Source organism: Anabrus simplex, chromosome 10 (assembly GCF_040414725.1).
Source record: "Anabrus simplex isolate iqAnaSimp1 chromosome 10, ASM4041472v1, whole genome shotgun sequence".
NCBI lineage: Eukaryota > Metazoa > Arthropoda > Insecta > Orthoptera > Tettigoniidae > Anabrus > Anabrus simplex.
Window position 1 is genome coordinate 66368480 of NC_090274.1, and position 20183 is coordinate 66388662.

Consider the following 20183-nt stretch of genomic DNA (forward strand, 5'->3'; position numbering starts at 1 on the left):
CTGACGACTCAAACAACAAGAACAACAAGAACAACAAGAACAACAACAACAACAACACGGGCAGTTTCTTGCAGAAGGATACAAGATGAACATAAATAAATCCAAGACAAAAATTATGGAATGCAGCCGAAAGGAGTCAGGTGGTGCAGGAAATATTTGATTACGAAATTAAGTCTTAAGGTGTTTGTGAAGACTTTCATCTGGAACGTGGCATTAAATGGAGGCGCGATAACTAGCTCAGAAAGAAAGAAAATAGTAGCTTTTGAAATGTGATACAATGACGTAGATAAGAATAGAGATAAGAGCGATATATCCCCCTCTAATTAGCCGCTTGTACTCCTTATTATAGTAAAATAATATAACAATAATAATAAAAATATCCATTTGCAAAAACATCCGTTAAAATGTGTGTTATTACATGTATTGTTATTACTATTCATATCCACCCCGTACGAATCTCCGTGGGTCAGGCAGAAGTGCACCGGTTTTTCACCACTCGGTTCCATGGTTCAAATCCCGGTCACTCCAGATGAGATTTATGCTGGACAAAGCGGAGGCGGGGCAGATTTTTCTCTACGCGTACTCCGGTTGTTCTCATCGTCAGTCATACCAGCAACACTCTCCAGTATCATTTCATTTCACCTTTCAGTCATTAATAAATGCCGCAGAGGAGTGCAAGAGGCTTCGGCAGCCGGCACAATTCCTATCACCGCTGCTAGATGGGGCTTCATTCATTCCATTCCTGACCCTGTCGAATGCCTGGAAACAGGCTGTGGATTTCCCTCATTTTCACTTTCCATTCCCCCTCTCCCCGTAAATTGCATTTAAATGGATCAGTGCGCATTTTAAAGGTTTTCTATTATTATTATTATTATTATTATTATTATTATTATTATTATTAGTATTCCCGGTCTAGAAATCCAAGAATAACGGCCAAGAGAATTCGTCGTGCTGACCACACGACATCTCGTAATATGCAGTCCTGCGGGCTGAGCAGTGATCGCTTGGAAGGCCAAGGCCTCCAAGGGATTTAATGCCATGGGGTTAGTTTTGGTTATTATTATTATTATTATTATTATTATTATTATTATTATTATTATTCGGTTTGTATCACGCAGCTGTCAGCTTGCATTCGGGATATATTGGGTTTGAACCCCACCGACGGCAGCCCTACACCAGGCAAATGCACGGGTTGTACGTTAATTGGGCTCACATTCCTTTCCTTCTCATTCCTAGCCCTTTCCTGTCCAATCGTCACCATAAGACCTATCTGTGTCGGTGCGACATAACGATAATTGTAACAAAATTATCTGCGGATGCGGTGATGTATAGCTGTATGTTACCAAAGCTAACAGAGGGCAAATCGAACTCTTATTTAATAAATAATTTCATATAGTATGCTGATTCGTTCTGTTCTTGTGTGTTTCCCATGACTGGGTGAACTTGCAAAACCGTAATCAATAAAATGCAATTTCTTCAAAATCTTACAATACGAATAATTACCAGAAAGGAAGATTATGCCGAAATTTCATTCATATCCTAAAGGCAAGGCCTTTTCGCTGCAACCACATTTGTCTCTCCTCTGGTGAACGTTTCAGGTTAACATATTTTTTCAAATTCAGCCTGTCCATGCCGGAATCCAGATACTTCTTCCTCGGCCTTCCTCTTCCCCTTTTACCCAGAACGTTTCCTTCGAGCAAAGTAGTGAGGAATTTATTTATGTCGAAGTGTGTGGCCAAGGAATTTGGTTTCCCTCTTTTCTATAGTGTTGATAAATGTCCTTGTCTCTTCTATTTCCTTAAGGACGCCATTGTTTGAATTTTTCTCTGTCCAACTAATTTACAGCATCCTCCTCCATATCCACATTTCCATTGATTCCAGGCGTTTTATATCCTGTTTTGCTAAGACCCATGTTTCACAACCATACAACAAACCACTCCACACAAACAATTTGACAAATGCTTTCCTAACTTTAATGTTAATGTTCCTGCTTGTCAGAAGCTGTTTCTTGTTACAGGAGGCTTGTTTAGATAGAGCAATCCTCCTCCTATTTCTGTGGTGCAACTGTTGTCCTGAGTGATATTGCTTCCCAAGTAGCAAAATTGACTTACTTATTGTATATTTTCATCACCTACCTGAATGTTCATTGGTATTTTCTCAGCTGATTTCTTGACAACTAATACTTTGGTTTTCGAGGTGTTCAGTTTCAATTTTGATTCTTGTAGTGTTGATGTTATAACTTGTAGCATTTTACTTATTTCCCTCTATGAATCTGAAATTAATGCAATGTCATCGGCAAACCTTATACAGTGGATTTGTTGTCCGTTAATTTTAATTTCTTTGGTTTTTGCTTAAGTTTTGATATGGCCTCCCCAGTGAACATGTTGAACTACGCTGAAATGCTGAACCAAAAATATTTAATGTAAAGCAGCTGTATGCCATCGAAATATACGAATACAGTAACAAAATGCTGCAGAAACTACGATCCACGGCCAAGACCTTATGGCAAGAAGAACCTATCGAGGGACGCTACATTGCGATACTATACGATGACCATCGATAACGCTTCATTGTACGCTACTGAAACGATGACACGGGGAAAATGAGCTTGTATTCGATTGTAAAATGGGAAAGAAATATCTTGAAAGATATATGGGGTACCGAAAAGTGGGGTGAATTATCGGTGCATAAATCAAGGTAGGAGCTATACATCAAAAGATATCAAAGAGGAATTTGAGAAGTGAATTCAAAGGAGAGGAAATCAAAACCCTGATATTTGTTGATGATATTGTTATTTTATCTGATATTGCAGAAGATTTGGAGATATGGTCAGAGTCTTGGGTAAGGAGTATAAGATGAAAAGAAAGAAGTCCAAAACATATGTAATGGAGTGCAGTCGAACGAAGTTAGGTGATGCAGGAAATATTAAATGAGGAAATGAAGTCTTGAAGGAAGTAGATGAATATTGTTACTTGGGTAGTAAAATAACTAACGGTGGCAGAAGTAAGGAGGACATAAAATGCAGACTAGCACAAGCAAAGAAGGTCTTTCTTAAGAATAGAATAAATAGAAGACTTTCGTCTGGAGCGTGGCATTGTATGGATGTGAAACATGGACGATAACTAGTTCAGAAAGAAAGAGAATAGAAGCTTTTGAAATGTGGTGTTACGGAAGAATGCTGAAGGTGAGATGGATAGATCGAATCACGAATGAAGAGATAGTGAATCGAATTGGTGAGAGGAGATCGATTTGGCTAAATTTGACGAGAAGAAGATATAGAATGATAGGACACATCCCAAGACACCTAGGACTTGTTCAGTTGGCTTTTTAAGGAAGTGTAGACGGTAAAAACGGTTGGGGTAGACCAAGGTATGAATATGACAAGTAGATTTGAGCAGGTGTAGGATGTGGTAGTTACGTAGAAATTAAAACTTTAGCAGATGATAGGGTGACATGGAGAGCTGCACCAAACCAGTCTATGGACTGTTGACTCAAACACAGTAGATATAAGATAAATTATAACGAATTTCAATTGTATTACGGAAAACAAGTGTGAGTTTCGTGGGACATTTGGTGAGGCTGGATGACAACATTTTGACAAAGAAATTATGGAATGCGACGTGTTTAATGGGAAATAACTGAATGAAGGAAGTATTGGAAGGATGTTGGCAAAATGGATAAATATCACTAACGACTGTGCAGGATTGATCTGTGTACGAAAAGTTCGTCGAAAGTCACAAATAGACCGATACTAAGATCAAGATCCAAATCACAGAAGTGGAGAGAAATAGGAGTGTAGAATGAAGAGGTGTTGGGAAGAACGAAGACGTGCTGAAAAAGTCACTCGAGATCATAAGGGTCAAAAAGAATAAAAAGTAATTATAATTGAGAACATTAAACATTAATATTAAACCAAACCAAACCTCATGGCTCTACAGCCCTTGAAGGACCTTGGCCTACCAAGCGACCGCTGCTCAGCCCGTAGGTTTGCAGATTACGAGGTGTCGTGTGGTCAACACGACGAATCCTCTCAGCCGGTATTCTTGGCTTTCTAAACCGGGGCCGCTATTTCACCGTCAGATAGCTCCTCAATTCTAATCACGTAGGCTGAGTGGACCTCGAACCAGCCCTCAGGTCCAGGTAAAAATCCCTGACCTGGCCGGGAATCGATCCCGGTACCTCCGGGTAAGAGGCAGGCACGCTACCCCTACACCACGGGGCCGGCATGAGTATTACACACGCAATAAGATTTACCACCGTTGTATATTATACAAACACAAAATTAGCGTAACGAAACGCAATTTCGTGTACTTTAGTCCAAAATTATTTAATGTCCTTACAGATTCTGTACAAACTACCTTATTAAGCCAGAAAGTGAGTCTGAAGCGTCTTAAATCCTTTTTCATGGATAATAAATCTGTTATAGTAGAAATAACTTAATGAAGCGTCTTAAATCCATTGTCATGAATAATAAAACTCTTATTGTACAAATAACTAATTGGAAAGGTCACGTTATCACATTCAACTTCTATTAGATGCTCCACCATGTGATTTTGATCATACCCGTAATTCACTCATACCCATACTGGTACTTCAGGCATCATTGTTAAATATATTTTCTTCTGAAGGAGGGTAGCTGGGGTATATTCTTTTACCAAGTTCATAAACACCGAGGTATGATTCAACCGCTTGCCATATGCATTCGTCAAACTGGCAGTCTCTGTAGTGACTGTTAGACTCTTAGTGTGTAGCCAATATTAAATTATTTTAATTGTACAATCCTAGCCGTAAGCCCATTTAATTGTAATAAATGTGTGATGTGGTGAAAGTTTCACTGTATAGTATTGGATCAAAATCTCAATAAACTATTTTACCGCACTTTAGTTGGGAATCTGCCAACCTTTAAGCCTCTGTCGAATTTCGCTCAGAGAATATCAGAAAACTTACGATTTGGTGCAGTTTTTTTTTTTTTTTTTAAGTTTTGATGTATATACACCCCGCACCATACCCTCCCCCACAAACTTTTTTTTTTTTTTTTTTGCTAGGTGCTTTACGTCGCACCGACACAGATAGGTCTTATGGCGACGATGGGACAGGAAAGGCCTAGGAGTTGTAAGGAAGCGACCGTGGCCTTAATGAAGGTACAGCCCCAGCATTTGCCTGGTGTGAAAATGGGAAACCACGGAAAACCATTTTCAGGGCTGCCGATAGTGGGATTCGAACCTACTATCTCCCGGATGCAAGCTCACAGCCGCGCGCCTCTACGCGCACGGCCAACTCGCCCGGTCCCCACAAACTAGGGTCGTTTTGGTTGTCTGTAAACTTTTTACTCCCCTACTTCTAATTCCCAATCGCCAATACTGCTATTGTCCACCTTTCGCTACCGCTGCACACAAAAGTTCTGCAAAGGCCTTCCGCGTTTTAATATCTATGTTTCTTGGCCAGCAGATGCTTCTTATGTTGGAAGGCTTTGTTTGCCATTGTTATCCTTTTTGCTATGTATGATAAGGGAGATCATTTTTGTTTTCGCATTATTCCTAGTTCCTGGCGTTTAATAATTTATATTTTGTTACATTGAAGTTAGCTAAGGGTGTACTGTACGCCCCTCCTTAATTTATTAACTAGTTGACCATAGCTCATCATAGATATACGAAGGGCGTACTGTATTGTTTTACACTTTATTTCTTTCTACCCAAATGAAGTATATTACACATTAGTTGTTACGTCCACCTCTTAAACGTAATCTTCTTGTAACTGTATGCACTTTTGCCATAGATGTGCCAGTCTCTCCAGACCTTCCTGAAGCATTCTTTTGGAGTGCTGCGTACCCATGCCTTGACAGCTGTGTCCAGTTCTGCAAAATCCGCAAAATAGCGACCACATAGAGGTTCCTTCATGTTTTCGAACAGGTATAATCACTTGGTGCAAGTCGGGAGAATATGGTGGGCGTGGCAGCACCAGTCCCATTTGATCAATGGCAGCGGTGAAGCTATGTCTCATCACCAGTCACAAGCTCAGCCATGAAGTCGGTCGAATCTTGATCATGGCGTTCAAACGTTCTCTGCACACGTCCACACGCCTCTGCTTTTCGTCTGCAGACAAGAGTCTAGGCGCCCACGTGGATGACACCTTCCCCAACTGTAAGTGGCCGTGCACGATCCACTGCAGGGTGTTTCGGCTAATTCCCGTGGCTGCCTCCATTTCCGTAAATATGATACATTTCTTACCTTGACAATGTTGGCTGGTGTTGACACTGTCATATTCCTTCCAGAACTGGTTCCCTTGTCCACCGATTTGAGCTCTATTTTCCAACCGTCCACCCAGTTGTAAACTCTTTTCAGTGACGGCGCATGTTCTCCACAGACTGCCACCAAGCGCCGATGAATTTCTGCAGTGGTCACGCCTTCTTTCCATAGGAACCAAGTCGTATAGCGCTGTCCCTGACGGTTGCTTTCCATGTTGTCTGCTCCTACGCTGACAGTGTTGTTATGAAATGGCTATGGCGAATGTATTCGTTGGTACCTGTGCGTGTGCTACTACTAAACGGTGAAACAAGACACTAGTTACACGTCACCACATTTAAAAATGAAGTATGAACCATACCCGGACGTATAAAAATTAAAGTGTAAAACAATATAATACGCTCCTCGTATATAACACATTTATATACTGACTGACAGACAGAGCAAATGCAACACCAAGAAGGAGTGGTCAGAACTTTATGCCAATTGCAGGGTAGACTGACGTCCCTGAGGTATGCTCATGATGTGAAATGCACCGCTGTGCTGCGCACGTAGCGAACGATAAATGGGACACGGCGTTGGCGAATGGCCCACTTCGTACCGTGATTTCTCAGCCGACAGTCATTGTAGAACGTGATGTCGTGTGCCACAGGACACGTGTATAGCTACGAATGCCAGGCCGCCGTCAACGGAGGCATTTCCAGCAGACAGACGACTTTACGAGGGTTATGGTGATCGGGCTGAGAAGGGCAGGTTGGTCGCTTCGTCAAATCGCAGCCGATACCCATAGGGATGTGTCTACGGTGCAGCGCCTGTGGCGAAGATGGTTGGCGCAGGGACATGTGGCACGTGCGAGGGGTCCAGGCGCAGCCCGAGTGACGTCAGCACGCGAGGATCGGCGCATCCGCCGCCAAGCGGTGGCAGCCCCGCACGCCACGTCAACCGCCATTCTTCAGCATGTGCAAGACACCCTGGCTGTGCTGTTCCAATATCGACCAGAACAATTTCCCGTCGATTGGTTGAAGGAGGCCTGCACTCCCGGCGTCCGCTCAGAAGACTACCATTGACTCCACAGCATAGACGTGCACGCCTGGCATGGTGCCGGGCTAGAGCGACTTGGATGAGGGAATGGCGGAACGTCGTGTTCTCCGATGAGTCACGCTTCTGTTCTGTCAGTGATAGTCACCGCAGACGAGTGTGGCGTCGGCGTGGAGAAAGGTCAAATCCGGCAGTAACTGTGGAGCGCCCTACCGCTAGACAACGCGGCATCATGGTTTGGGGCGCTATTGCGTATGATTCCACGTCACCTCTAGTGCGTATTCAAGGCACGTTAAATGCCCACCGCTACGTGCAGCATGTGCTGCGGCCGGTGGCACTCCCGTACCTTCAGGGGCTGCCCAATGCTCTGTTTCAGCAGGATAATGCCCGCCCACACACTGCTCGCATCTCCCAACAGGCTCTACGAGGTGTACAGATGCTTCCGTGGCCAGCGTACTCTCCGGATCTCTCACCAATCGAACACGTGTGGGATCTCATTGGACGCCGTTTGCAAACTCTGCCCCAGCCTCGTACGGACGACCAACTGTGGCAAATGGTTGACAGAGAATGGAGAACCATCCCTCAGGACACCATCCGCACTCTTATTGACTCTGTACCTCGACGTGTTTCTGCGTGCATCGCCGCTCGCGGTGGTCCTACATCCTACCGAGTCGATGCCGTGCGCATTGTGTAACCTGCATATCGGTTTGAAATAAATATCAATTATTCTTCCGTGCCGACTCTGTTTCTTCCCCCAACTTTCATCCCTTTCGAACCACTCCTCCTTGGTGTTGCATTTGCTCTGTCAGTCAGTGTACAAACGGGGTAATAAACATCGCTGATATAGGGTACTGCTTTAGTGGTTTATTTGCATAACTTAAGTATTTTCATTTCTTTTTGTACAATTTTAACAGTTTACAGGATAATATCAGTGCGGTAGGAGAGTATGTACAAGGAGTGGGTGATTTAACCCAGGTAAGCGTGGGTCTTGGCGTTGACATGTGCTACAGCGTCGATGACACGTCCAGCCTGGACAGCGGGGGTCTCGATGGGGGTACCAGCGGGGGAGAGGGCGGTGTATCCGGCGGGACCGCCAGCACTGAGGGTGGAGGCGGGGTGAGCGGCAGCGGGGACAACATGGGGAGCGGCGTAGGCCACAGCGGGGGCGGCGATGGCAGCGTGTCCGGCGAGAAGTCCGGGAGCACCGTAGGCACCGGCAAGAAGTCCGTGAGCACCATAGGCACCGGCGAGGAGTCCTGGGGCGGCGACGGCGGCAGGTGCGGCCACTACTCCATGAGCACCGTAGGCGCCAGCGACCAGACCTGGAGCACCATAGGCGGCGAGACCTCCTGCGAGGTATCCAGCCTGGCTGACGGCGATGACGGCGCAGAGGACGATCTGGAAAATAATTACACAATTCTATAACAGAACGTCATTGGCTTGTAAAATGATGTAAGAAAATACGTAAGAAGTTTCCAAAACAAAGAAAGCTAACGAGAAAGAACGACGGAAAGGGAATAACAGAGTGAAATCTTGTACGTGTGGTAAAATGATCTGTTGAATTTTATTTCCCAATTGAACCGGTCAATTGGTAAAGGGCACATGTCCACAAAGGTAAAATTTACGCGAGGAACAAAACTGAATACATTTTGAATGAGTGAAGCCACCAAAGCTGCATTTTGGAAATACATGCTACTATAGGGTATTTTATTCCCAAAATACGGATTTATGATTCCATTCCTAAAGGGTAAAAAATCAAATTTTGTTTTCTGGAGAAGTACCCTTTTCCAACCGAATTGAGTTTTCTTAGAAATTAAAAACATATTTTTAACCACGTATTTTTATTTTTTTAATTATAGTTTAAAATTACAACGTCTCTTTTAAGTCAACCTGTAGTATTCAGAAATCCGAGAATTACAAAAATATCCCAAGCAATGCACTTAAATTGTTTTGTTAAACAAAATCAGTAGCACTGTTCATTATATCTTAGTCTATAAGATATTTTTCATCATATTTTATATTACCTCTTTGAGAATTAGTCTTATAACCGTTACATAATGAATAGATTACAGCCACTGACTGTACATTAAGAATAATAATTGAGAACTTTGAATAGCTTGTGTGTAAGAAGATCAAAATGCTCCTTTTTCAGTGCTTGTCTGCTCAGTGGTTTGCCAGATTTTCAAATGATATGTTCCTCACCAAAATACTGTTTCAGTTTCCTTATGTCGTTGATTTTCCTAACTTTAGTGGGAAGCTTTCCATAATAGTCTTGAAAGTCGAGAGATGTCGGTAAACCGCGACGAAGTCCAGTCCCCTTAAATAAAGCAAATCTTTCTGACATTTCGGGAGGCTGGCCTTCCATTTAGACACTGTTAGAACTTCGTGTGTTGCACAATCACATCGAAATTCATTTTACACAGAAATCTGGAAAGGTATTTTGCCCTTTCCAAATGACCGATTCATTCTATTAAATTCCAGCTGGGATACTTCGAATTTCGTGGTGTTCTAATTACGACAGCTGTACGAGTCATCTACGCTGTATGGGTCAGTAAGCGGTAGATGTGCCCTTCCGAGCTAGCGTTTCAGTTACCACCACCAATCTACAACGCCTAAGATTTTCCAAATCTGCACTAGAAAAATATCAGACATGTATTTTTTTAAAAGCTATGATGACTGTCCATAACATTCTAGTACTTCAGAACCCCTGTTTTGCCGGTGAGATTTCGGTGTTTATGTAATAATGGAAGACAGTTACCTCCAGAATTATTCAGTACGTGTATTTCATTTTAAAAATGATTCTGATATTTGTCCAACAAGTTTATTGAGACGTAGATAAATTATTTACTGCAGATAATTGTATTTGTATCCTTATTGGAATAGGTTACCTTTCTATCACGCAAACGCTCGTTAAAGTCACCTGTAAATAAATTGAACTGTGTACCCTTTTTGCATATTTCATACCAAGTAACACATTAAATATTCTGAACGTTGGTTTCCTGTAAATTTATCATGCCTTGGCAACCATATACGAGTAAATTTATATCAAGATTTACAAGGAAACGTTTATTTTATATAATATATTAATGTAATTGGTTTTACAAAATATCTATAACTTTTATAGTCTTCGGAGAGACATAGTTACCGAGATAATTTCTCCGGTTTTCTGTGTCTTACGGAGTGTAGCGAAATGAAACTGGCGTATTAGAACACCTTCAAATATCACCGGTTTAAGTCAATATTAAACCCACCAATTTTCATCTAGTAGGTCTAAATATGAAATACTCTGCCCACCCAGCTTCTTATATACATTGATCGTTATTCGACCTATAGATTGTGATATCATTCTCCAGTCACCTGCTAGTGCCACGAATAAAGTTATAAACCGTAGTTCATCGTTTACCTCACTTCAGTTGTCGAGAGTTTAGAGTACTTTGACAATTCTTTGACATGGAGGCTACGATGTCCGATAAAGTTGTTCTACTCACCAAGAGCTGCATGTTGTTGTTGTTTGGTGTTGCGCTGCTGGTGGTTCCAGTACTCGCTGTGTGTCAAGTGGACCCATTGTCCATTCTTATATACCACAAGCAGAGTGGAGGTCTGACCCTCAGAATGATGACGTGTTAACCGCGCTGTATTCAGTGAATGTACAGTATGTAAGGTCAAGAAACCAGCCCTTTCACTCAACAAGGCAGATACAGTATGAAATGAGCGGAAATAGAAAGAGAATAAAGCGCTAACAACAAGAGAAAAACGTCTTTAAAACCACAGATTAAAACTAAACAACTAGGAATATTCTTATATTCTTATAATTAGTGTTACTTTATTCGTAGCTCATATCCCTAGGATATTTTCAACATTGAGTTGCTTTCCTGACGGACAAAAACTGTGGATTTAAACTTCGGCCGGACCCATTTGTTTATTCGGTAGAATGAAAACTTTCTGAGGTCAAGTCCGCTTCGATCCCAGTTCAATTCGGCGGTATTTGAGCATGTCCAAATATGTCACCCTGGTTTCTGTAAAATACATACATACATACATACATACATACATACATACATACATCTTCGGTATTGACTTACATCCATTTCAGATTTCAGTCTGCATGCCTCTGTGAATTGCCGTATGTCCTCATTTAAATCCACAACTTCTCATTTTAATCATTAACAAACTAAGGCTAACTATCGTTGTCTTGGTTTCACTCAATTTCCGCTACCTCTATGATAGATATCATTTCCTGATGGACAAAATTCTGGCACATCCGGGATTTTGAAAACAGGAACAAGTATTTAGGCCGAAAAAAACACGTTAAACATTCATTGATATGGTAGTCTTACTGACATCAGTAGCACAGTTGTATTGTAAGTGTGGTTCCAATATAGCTTCGAACATGAGCGAAGACGGTTGCATTTCTAGCTAACATTAATGGCTGAGGAATTTAATTTGTCACGTAGTTCCTAGCAGACCATATTGGGAAGATAGAGAGAGAGATTGGAAGGGAATGGGATAATGATTGGACTCGGGATTTGTATGCACAAATAGGTTAAATTGCAAGATAGCTGCAGTCGCTTAAGTGCGCCCAGTATCCAGTATTCGGGAGATAGTAGGTTCGAACCCCACGTCGGCACCCCTGAAGATGGTTTCCCGTGGTTTCCCATTTTCACACCAGGCAAATGCTAGGGCTGTACCTTAATTAAGGCCACGGCCGCTCCCTTCCCACTCCTAGCCCCTCCCTGTCCCATCGTCGCCATAGCACCTATTTGTGCCGGTGCGACGTAAAGCAACTAGCAAAAAAAAGAAAAAAAATATTGCAAGATACTGAATCGAGTAACAACTACTGTATATACTAGCCTGCACAACGGTTATGTTATGAGATTTGCAGAAACAATAGGAGTACATGCCATGAAGGATACTGGGTACACCTGAAATTGTGAATTATGTACATTAGCAGGCATCATTATACTAAGCATTTTCTCAGTTTATGATAAGGCTATAAATAATATTCGTGTAACATAAAAAAAATAAGTTTATACTGAAGTGGATGATGGTCATATTATGGTATTTTTAGTTATAAAATCTGTAAAATAAATACAAATTTTAAAAAATAACAAATAATTGAAAAAGTAACCTTGGTTCATTTAGGTACCATTATCTCAGTTGTTCTTCAACCGAAATGCTCTCTACATTTTTCACATACTGATAATGAATAATATCGGCTTAGTAACCTTTTAGATTTCATCAGAATTGCAATAGAATCTAAGAAAAATATTATTCCTTCTCAACTATTTTTACATTTTGTGTAAGGATTCTTTTTTTTTTCTCAGCTTGTTACTACATTTTGGAAATTATTTTAGGTTAGTATTCAAGAACGATATTATATATGTTCATGTGGAAAATATTAACCATATAGCTGCAATGGTTTCAGAGTTATAGGTACATAAATATTCAAAATGTATGGTTACGGGAAATAGCTGGCAAAGATAACAGTATATATTTTTTGCATAGCTACCTTAACTTTGGAACATCCCAAATTCATATACTACATCTTTATGTGATTCTTCTTCTTCTTCTTCTTCTTCTTCTCCTATCCTCTTCAGTTTCCTTTCTCTGCTCCTGGCCTCCTTGATCATCAGTTCAGTGATTTTTTCTGCTTCCCGTACATGCAACTTTTCAATGCTAAGAGAGAATAATCCATGTTGTGTTCACATTTTATTCCCAAGTTTTTCAAGACATTGATCCTAGCTATTGCATCACCATTGAAGCAGATTACTGAATCAAAAACTCCCATCTTGAGAGTATCTAGTCCTACAAGAATACAGTGATTAAAACTCTCATTAAGATTCTGAGTGCCCCCATGTAAGCATTTGCCCAGGAGTTTTACATCAGTCACATTCCTGAAAATTAGTTTAATGACAAGCATTACTGCCTCAGGAAGTGAATGCTTATGATACCAGTGCTTTTTGGTAACCACACCACGAGTCACTACCCTTCGGGAAAATTGTGTGTGGAGACGTTTGACATGGGCATGGCACAAGATACACTATTTTTAAATGGCGAAAAATCCCAACAAACTATGTATATTTGGATTCAGAAATTCAGAATTTTTAAAATGAAAACCTACAATTGGTTTTCCAGTCATTGACCGGGTCAGGGATGGAATGAAGTCCCCATCTTGCGGTGAGGATAGGAATTGTGCCGGCTGCCGAGGCCTCTCGCACTCCTTTAGGGCAATGGTTTATGACTGAAAGATGAAATGAAGTCTGCCGTCTGAGCCACGGAGGCTTCACTGGAGAATTTTATTGGATCAAAATATATATATATATAATTTTAGTCATTTAAAAATACCTGGTGTCCTTTTGCAGAAACTAAAGGCATACGGGGCATTAAAACCCCCTATAATTTGTTATTCTCACTACATTATGGAAGAGAGGATTGGACGACACCACTGCACTAAAATGCGGGATTTAATGGTAGTAATAATAATACCGTCAATTCTATAACTTGAAGGTCCGTAAGTAGAATTTTCGCTATCAAGAAATACATTTTGTTTCCCGACGGAAAAGAGTTTCATAGGGTGTATGAATAAGGTAAGGGCGAACTTTCAGAACATGATCCTAACACGTAGAAGAAGAGAATACTTTATATAGACATGGATCCGGAATTGCTTTATTTTTTTATATTAGAACTCATTTCTTTACAACTGAACATAGTACAATAATCTTGGGAAATACAGCACGTACCAAGAGGATATGGAACATTTTATTACAGGAAATGTACAAAATGCCTTCTGTTAGCATTGATGCATGCATCAGTCTGCCGTCACATTGAATTGCTTTTTGGGTCACGTTGCTGTCACCTTGCGTTCGGGAAGTAGTGGGTTCGAACCCCACTGTCGGCAGCCCTGAAAATGGTTTTCCGTGGTTTCCCATTTTCACACCAGGCAAATGCTGGGGCTGTACCTTAATTAAGGCCACGGCCGCTTCCTTCCCACTCCTAGCCCTTCCCTGTCCCATAGTCGCCATAAGACCTATCTGTGTCGGTGCGACGTAAAACAACTAGCAAAAAAAAAAAAAAAAACCCACTGTCCGCAGCACTGAAGAATGTTTTCCATTGTTTTCTAGTTTAACACCAGAAAATGTTGGGGCTGTACCATAACGGTCGTTTTCTCCCCACTCCTAGCCCTGTCTTTTCCTATCATTGCCATAAGATCTGTCTGTGTTGGTGCGACCTGCAGCAACGTGTAAAAGAAAAAACTACCCTGAATGCACTCATATATTTTGAACATTTCATGGCTCTTATATCACAATGCTTTTCCGGCGCTTTACATGTTGCTTAATCCTCGAGAGGGCGCGTAGAAATAATCCCATGAGGAGGCGCGCACAGTGTTTTAGACCGGGTCATGTGAAAAATAGCAACATTAAGCAAAAACTAGTTTTAATGTTACAGAACTAGTCAATAATGTTCAAAGGTATTTTGATAACACAAAAATCGAATGTTAAACAATTGACGTTCATTCTGCGTCATCACTAGATTCTAGACTTTTCGTACTGCACCGACCACATGCCACTGCAGAGTGTTCTTTGTAGATATGCCCCTGGCATACACGGCGTCTAATCTTGGTTTTCGTGTTGCATCTTCAGGCCTTCTACTTCTTGTGGAGCTGCAGAGCTCTGCTCTTCTTCAGACAATCCTAACATTTATCGAATGCTCCTTTTTTAGCCCCATGGAGAGAGTTTGAATACCGTTCTTGCAAATATCTCACGCTTAGCTGCTGATTTAGTTCTTTCAAATAAATACGCCTTTGAATGTTAAAGTTAACTTTCGCATGCTTGTAAATAATATGCAAATTAATTTGAGTAATATTCAAAACAGTTTTAAAAAATGTCATTGGCCAACGGTTGCTTGTGCGTGAAACTGGCTAACATTCTTTATAAGTCTTTCGATTTCTCTTACCCTGTATATACGAAGGCACTATTTTACACGAAAATCAAACCGGCACATTATTGGTATATTAACAAAAAAAAATAGTAAAACTTAACTCATAAACACGCATACGTCATAGGGTGGGCAAGGAGTTTTAGACCGTGTCCGTCAAGTAATGCACTAGGCTGAAGCTGAGAGCCTGAGGGGTGAACTGTAATTATAAACACTTTTCTCCGAATCCGATTCGAAACGACCGTCACGCGCCCTCTCCAGGGTTAAGACTGGTCACTCCTCCCAGCCACTTGTGGATATGCAGTCAATCAGAACAACTTTCTTTGTGCTCATTTTTCTATGGCTTCGTGTAAAGGGAAACGAATTTTAATACACAGTACTGCAGGGATGTATGTGCTTACGCACTCCTACAGTATCCATTATATAAAATAACATGTCCTGCCTGACCGACTGACTGACTGACTGACTGACTGACTGACTGACTGACTGACTGACTGACTGACTGACTGACTGACTGACTGACTGACTGACTGGCCGACTGACTCACTGACTGACTCACTGACCGACTGACTGACTGACTCACTGACCGACTCACTGACTGACTGACTGACTCACTGACCGACTGACTGACTGACTGACTCACTCACTGACTGACTGACTGACTGAGTGACTCATCATCGCCGAGCCAAAACTACTGGACATAAAGAAATGAAATTTTGGGGATACACTAGATTCTCACTAAGGAAGGATTTTTTGATATTCCGTCGGTGAGGGAGCGAAAAGGAGGGAGTGAACTGTTTAAATGAGCATATCAATATCTCAAAAACTGAAAGGATTACAGGCGTAAGAATTGGCATTTAGAATCTCCTTTAAAAATAACGAAAGACGTACTTTTTGTTTTCGGAAAATCCCCTTCAGCGGGAGGAAGGGGGGGTGAAAAGAGGTGAAAAGGGGGTTGAATATCATTCATGAAGACACACTCATGTTCATAAAAACCGTAACACCTTGAAAGACTAGAGATAGGTAGTTCATCTTCACAGGACATGTTCTGAAGAAATGATGAGCATTCGAACTATGTCGGCCCTCACGTTCAAGGTCCAAATCGATATCTCGGCGCACCACTACCGACTGGCAAAATGTGCCTGCTCCTGTTGTCGCTAGAACCCGAAAGTAATGGATCAGTGTGACTTGAGCAGACGTGCAGGATGCCTCGCAGACGTATGCGAGAACCGTACCGTCAAGTGAATTACTTTGAAAGGCATACGAGAATGTGATTCATGCATCCGGTAAATTTCTGCTTGTGTGGGAGGACGTTTGTCGGCAGTGCAACGGGTGCGTACAGAATGGTTCACAGAAGGCCGTAGAAAACGACGAGATGGGTCTGGTCGCACCACCCAGACCACGCCCCCGAGGAGATCGACACCTGAATGGCATTGCAGGACTGATCGGCGTCCTCCTTGGCTCTGGCGCAGCAGTGAAGTGGCAGTCCGTCGCCGTTTATTACGGTCTGGGTTACCAGCGCGTCGTCCGCTTCTCCGCCTACCTTTCACTAATGTGCATAAATATGCCAGACTGCAATGGTGTGTGGAACGACGTCATTGGGGAAAGAATGACAGCAGGTATTTTCGGACGAATCCAGGTTCTGTTTGTTTGAAAATGATGGCCGCCTCAGCCAGTGGGAGAGGTATCACATTGACTGCAATCGCACAAGACATACAGCGCCAACTCAAGACCTCTTGGTGTGGGGTGCTATTGAGTACAACCACAAATCAGAGTTGGTGCGTGTCCAGGGCACTGTGACCAGTTTGACCTAGGTGAATGACATTCTGCGACCCATAGCCATACCCTTTCTGCTGGACACCCCAGACGCCATATTTCAGCTGGGCAATGTGCAATCACACGTTGCTGCACGAACACGTGCCTTCTTGTCGTCGCAGGATGTCGGACTGTTGCCGGGGCCCGCCCGATCACCGGACTTGTCGCCAATCGAAAATGTGTGGGATGTGGTGAAACGACTGGTGCGGCGCTGTGACCCAATGCCAAACACCAAAGATGAACTTTGGAACGAGGTGGCTATACCCCAGGACGCCATTCTCGCCTTATACGCGTCGATGCCATCACGCATGGAACAAGTTATCAGTGCCCATGCAGGACCCAGTGCCTGCTTGGCAACAGGACACATGCTGAACCTAGGTGACTGAAATGCTAATCGTTTCTGCAGAACATACTAATGAACATGTCCTGTGAATATAAACTTCCTATCTGTAGTATTTCAAGGTGTTCCGTTTTTATGAACATGAGTGAAGATGTTACAGACATGAAAATTGGTATTTAAAATCGCCTTTTAAAAATAAAGAAACACATATTTCCTTTTGTAAAATCCTAGTAATGGGATGCGAATTTTTAAAACGCTATATCTACAGTTTATCTTGGAAACGTAAATTGTCCTAGACGTGAAAATTGGTATTTGGAATCTCCTGTAAAAGTAAAGAAAAATACATAATATTTATTTTCGGATAATCCACTTAAGAGGAAATGATAATGGGACGCATTTTGAGAATGAGAATTTCTACGGAACAGCTCATAAACTTGACATGTTACAGACGTGAAAATTCGTGTTTTCAATCTGTTTTAAAAATAAAGAAACATGTATTCTTTTGTTTTCAGAAAATCCACTTAAGGAGGTGAAAGAATTGAAAAAATTGTTGAATTATTTGCATGAGGATACTTATGTCTAAAAACACTAAAGATGTTACAGATGTTAATATTGGTATTTGCGATCTCCTTTAAATATAAAGAAACACGCATTTTGGGGGAAAATCAACTTGGGGGATGCGTGTGAAAAATGAGTTGAATTCTTTTTATGACTATATCTATCTTAAAAATGAAGATGTTACAGACGTGAAAATTGATATTTGGTATGTCTTTTAATTATAAAGAAACATATATTATTTTTGTTTTCGAAAATCTACTGAGGTGGGGGTGGGGAGAGTCTGATAAAGGGGTTGAATTCTTTTTATGGGATACTTATATCACAAAAATTGAAGATGTTAAAGGCGTGGATATATGTATTTGAAATCTCTTTTAAAAATAAAGAAACATGGGTTTTTCTTTTTCGACTTGTGAAAGGACTGTTTCTCGCATGTACAAATCTAATTCGCATGTTCATCCTAGTCCCAAATGGCAGTACCACAAAGGTGGTTTACAAAGTGTTTCTGGGTTAATGAAACCCAAATTTCGGTGAGTTTTTATACTTTAGGCTTTTTCAGATAATATCTTAGAACAGTACTGAGGAACGATTACTTTTCACAAACTGTGAAATCGGCGCGAGCGAAGCCGCGAGTAACTGCTAGTACTATAACGTTCATTTTCTTTTATACAGAACCATAAAAAAAACACAAGGGAAATTGTTCTGTTGGACTGCATATCCATACGGGGCTGGGAGGCGTGGCCAGGCGGAAGGAAAATACAATAATGGACAGGAAGAGTATTGTGAGATACAAGGTATTGCTTCTTACCTGTCGATGTGATATGTCCTGTTCCTGTGCCTGTCTCATAATTAATGTACTAAGTAGAGTTGTAGAAAATCGGTTTTAACATGGAAATAAAGTGTTTCCAGTTCTAAGTGTTCTAAGTGTGAGGAACGTCTCATGAATGTTTGACAGTACCTTGTTGGTACATCCTGTATCAGTTCTATTACTTGAATTTTCAGTATCTCGCAGGATATTTCAGGTCGAGATATATATACTTCAGTGTAATTGCTCTGTTAACAAATTATTGCACGCATTTAAATATCGAAGTGAATTTTCCTCTTCTCAATTCGTATTCATAGAAAGTTTATAAAATAAAACTATATTTTCTTAACTAGCAAATGTACCCGTGCTTCGCTACAGTATTCTACATTGTACACGGATTTCTCCGTAAATTACTGCAAATGCAGCGAGTAAGACTATATTAAATTGCACCTACTAACGGACTTCACCATCAGACGACTCGTTGAGTGTTCTACATGGCTGGTCCTGTAACATTTTCCCATATGTCCTATATTTATGGGTTAGATTCAGTTATTCATTGAATGGGGGGAAAATGGTACAGTTTTCACATACTACTTTATATTTTTGATACTCATGTGACCCTGGAATCATACAATTTTGCAAACATATGGCCACTGGTCATGTCAATGTGCCTGCCCAACGTCATGATTGCATATTTCCTATAAGTGTGCCAAACAATAACATACACGTGTAAAAAGTACAACGTTAATTGGAACTCAAGAAATGCAGTACTATTTAACGAATAAGGGATAGAGATACAACAAAATGTCATAGGCCCAAAGTTGTAGATCTCTTCAAATTGAAACGCGACCTTTTGTGATACGACTTGCGGTTTAGCCACCAATTATTAAATTTGCATACATATTTCGATATTTTCCGGGGACAAAAGTTATACATGCTAGCCTCGTGGTGTAGGGGTCGCGTGTCTGCTTCTTACCCGGAGGCCCCGGGTTCGATTCCCGGCCAGGTCAGGGTTTTTACCTAGACCTGAGGGCTGGTTCGAAGTCCACTCAGCCTACGTGGTTAGAATTGAGGAGCTATCTGACAGTGAGATAGCGACCCCAGTCTAGAAAGCCAAGAATAACGGCCAAGAGGATTCTTCGTGCTGACCACACGACACCTCGCTATATGCAGGCCTTCAGGGTGAGCAGCGGTTGCTTGGTAGGCCAAGGCCCTTCAAGGGCTGTAGTACCATGGGGTTTGGTTTGGGTTTTAAAAGTTGTACATTTGCATGGCCTGCAAGATGTATTTCCTCCAAGAAAAGATTGTCTAGGTTTCGGAATTAGCACTCGCATACATACGGAGTAATTAATGAAGAAAGTAACACAGCTGAGAAACTTGAAATTAACAGAAAATAGCATTATACTGTAACAGAGGACAGCGGGTTGAGTACAAATATGTAAATTCTAAGTGA

General features: G+C 41.5%; 1 protein-coding gene across 1 annotated transcript; it reads right to left on the reverse strand.

Moving 5' to 3' along the window:
- Positions 1 to 8137: 8137 nt before the first annotated feature.
- LOC137502419 (cuticle protein 18.7-like) lies at positions 8138 to 10811 on the reverse strand. The gene is made up of 2 exons (XM_068229503.1): positions 10769 to 10811; positions 8138 to 8678 (listed from the first exon to the last, which is right to left on the reverse strand). The coding sequence occupies exons 1-2, from the start codon at positions 10778 to 10780 to the stop codon at positions 8247 to 8249; spliced, it is 444 nt and encodes a 147-aa protein (XP_068085604.1). The 5' UTR covers positions 10781 to 10811; the 3' UTR covers positions 8138 to 8246.
- Between the last annotated feature and the right edge of the window lie 9372 nt (positions 10812 to 20183).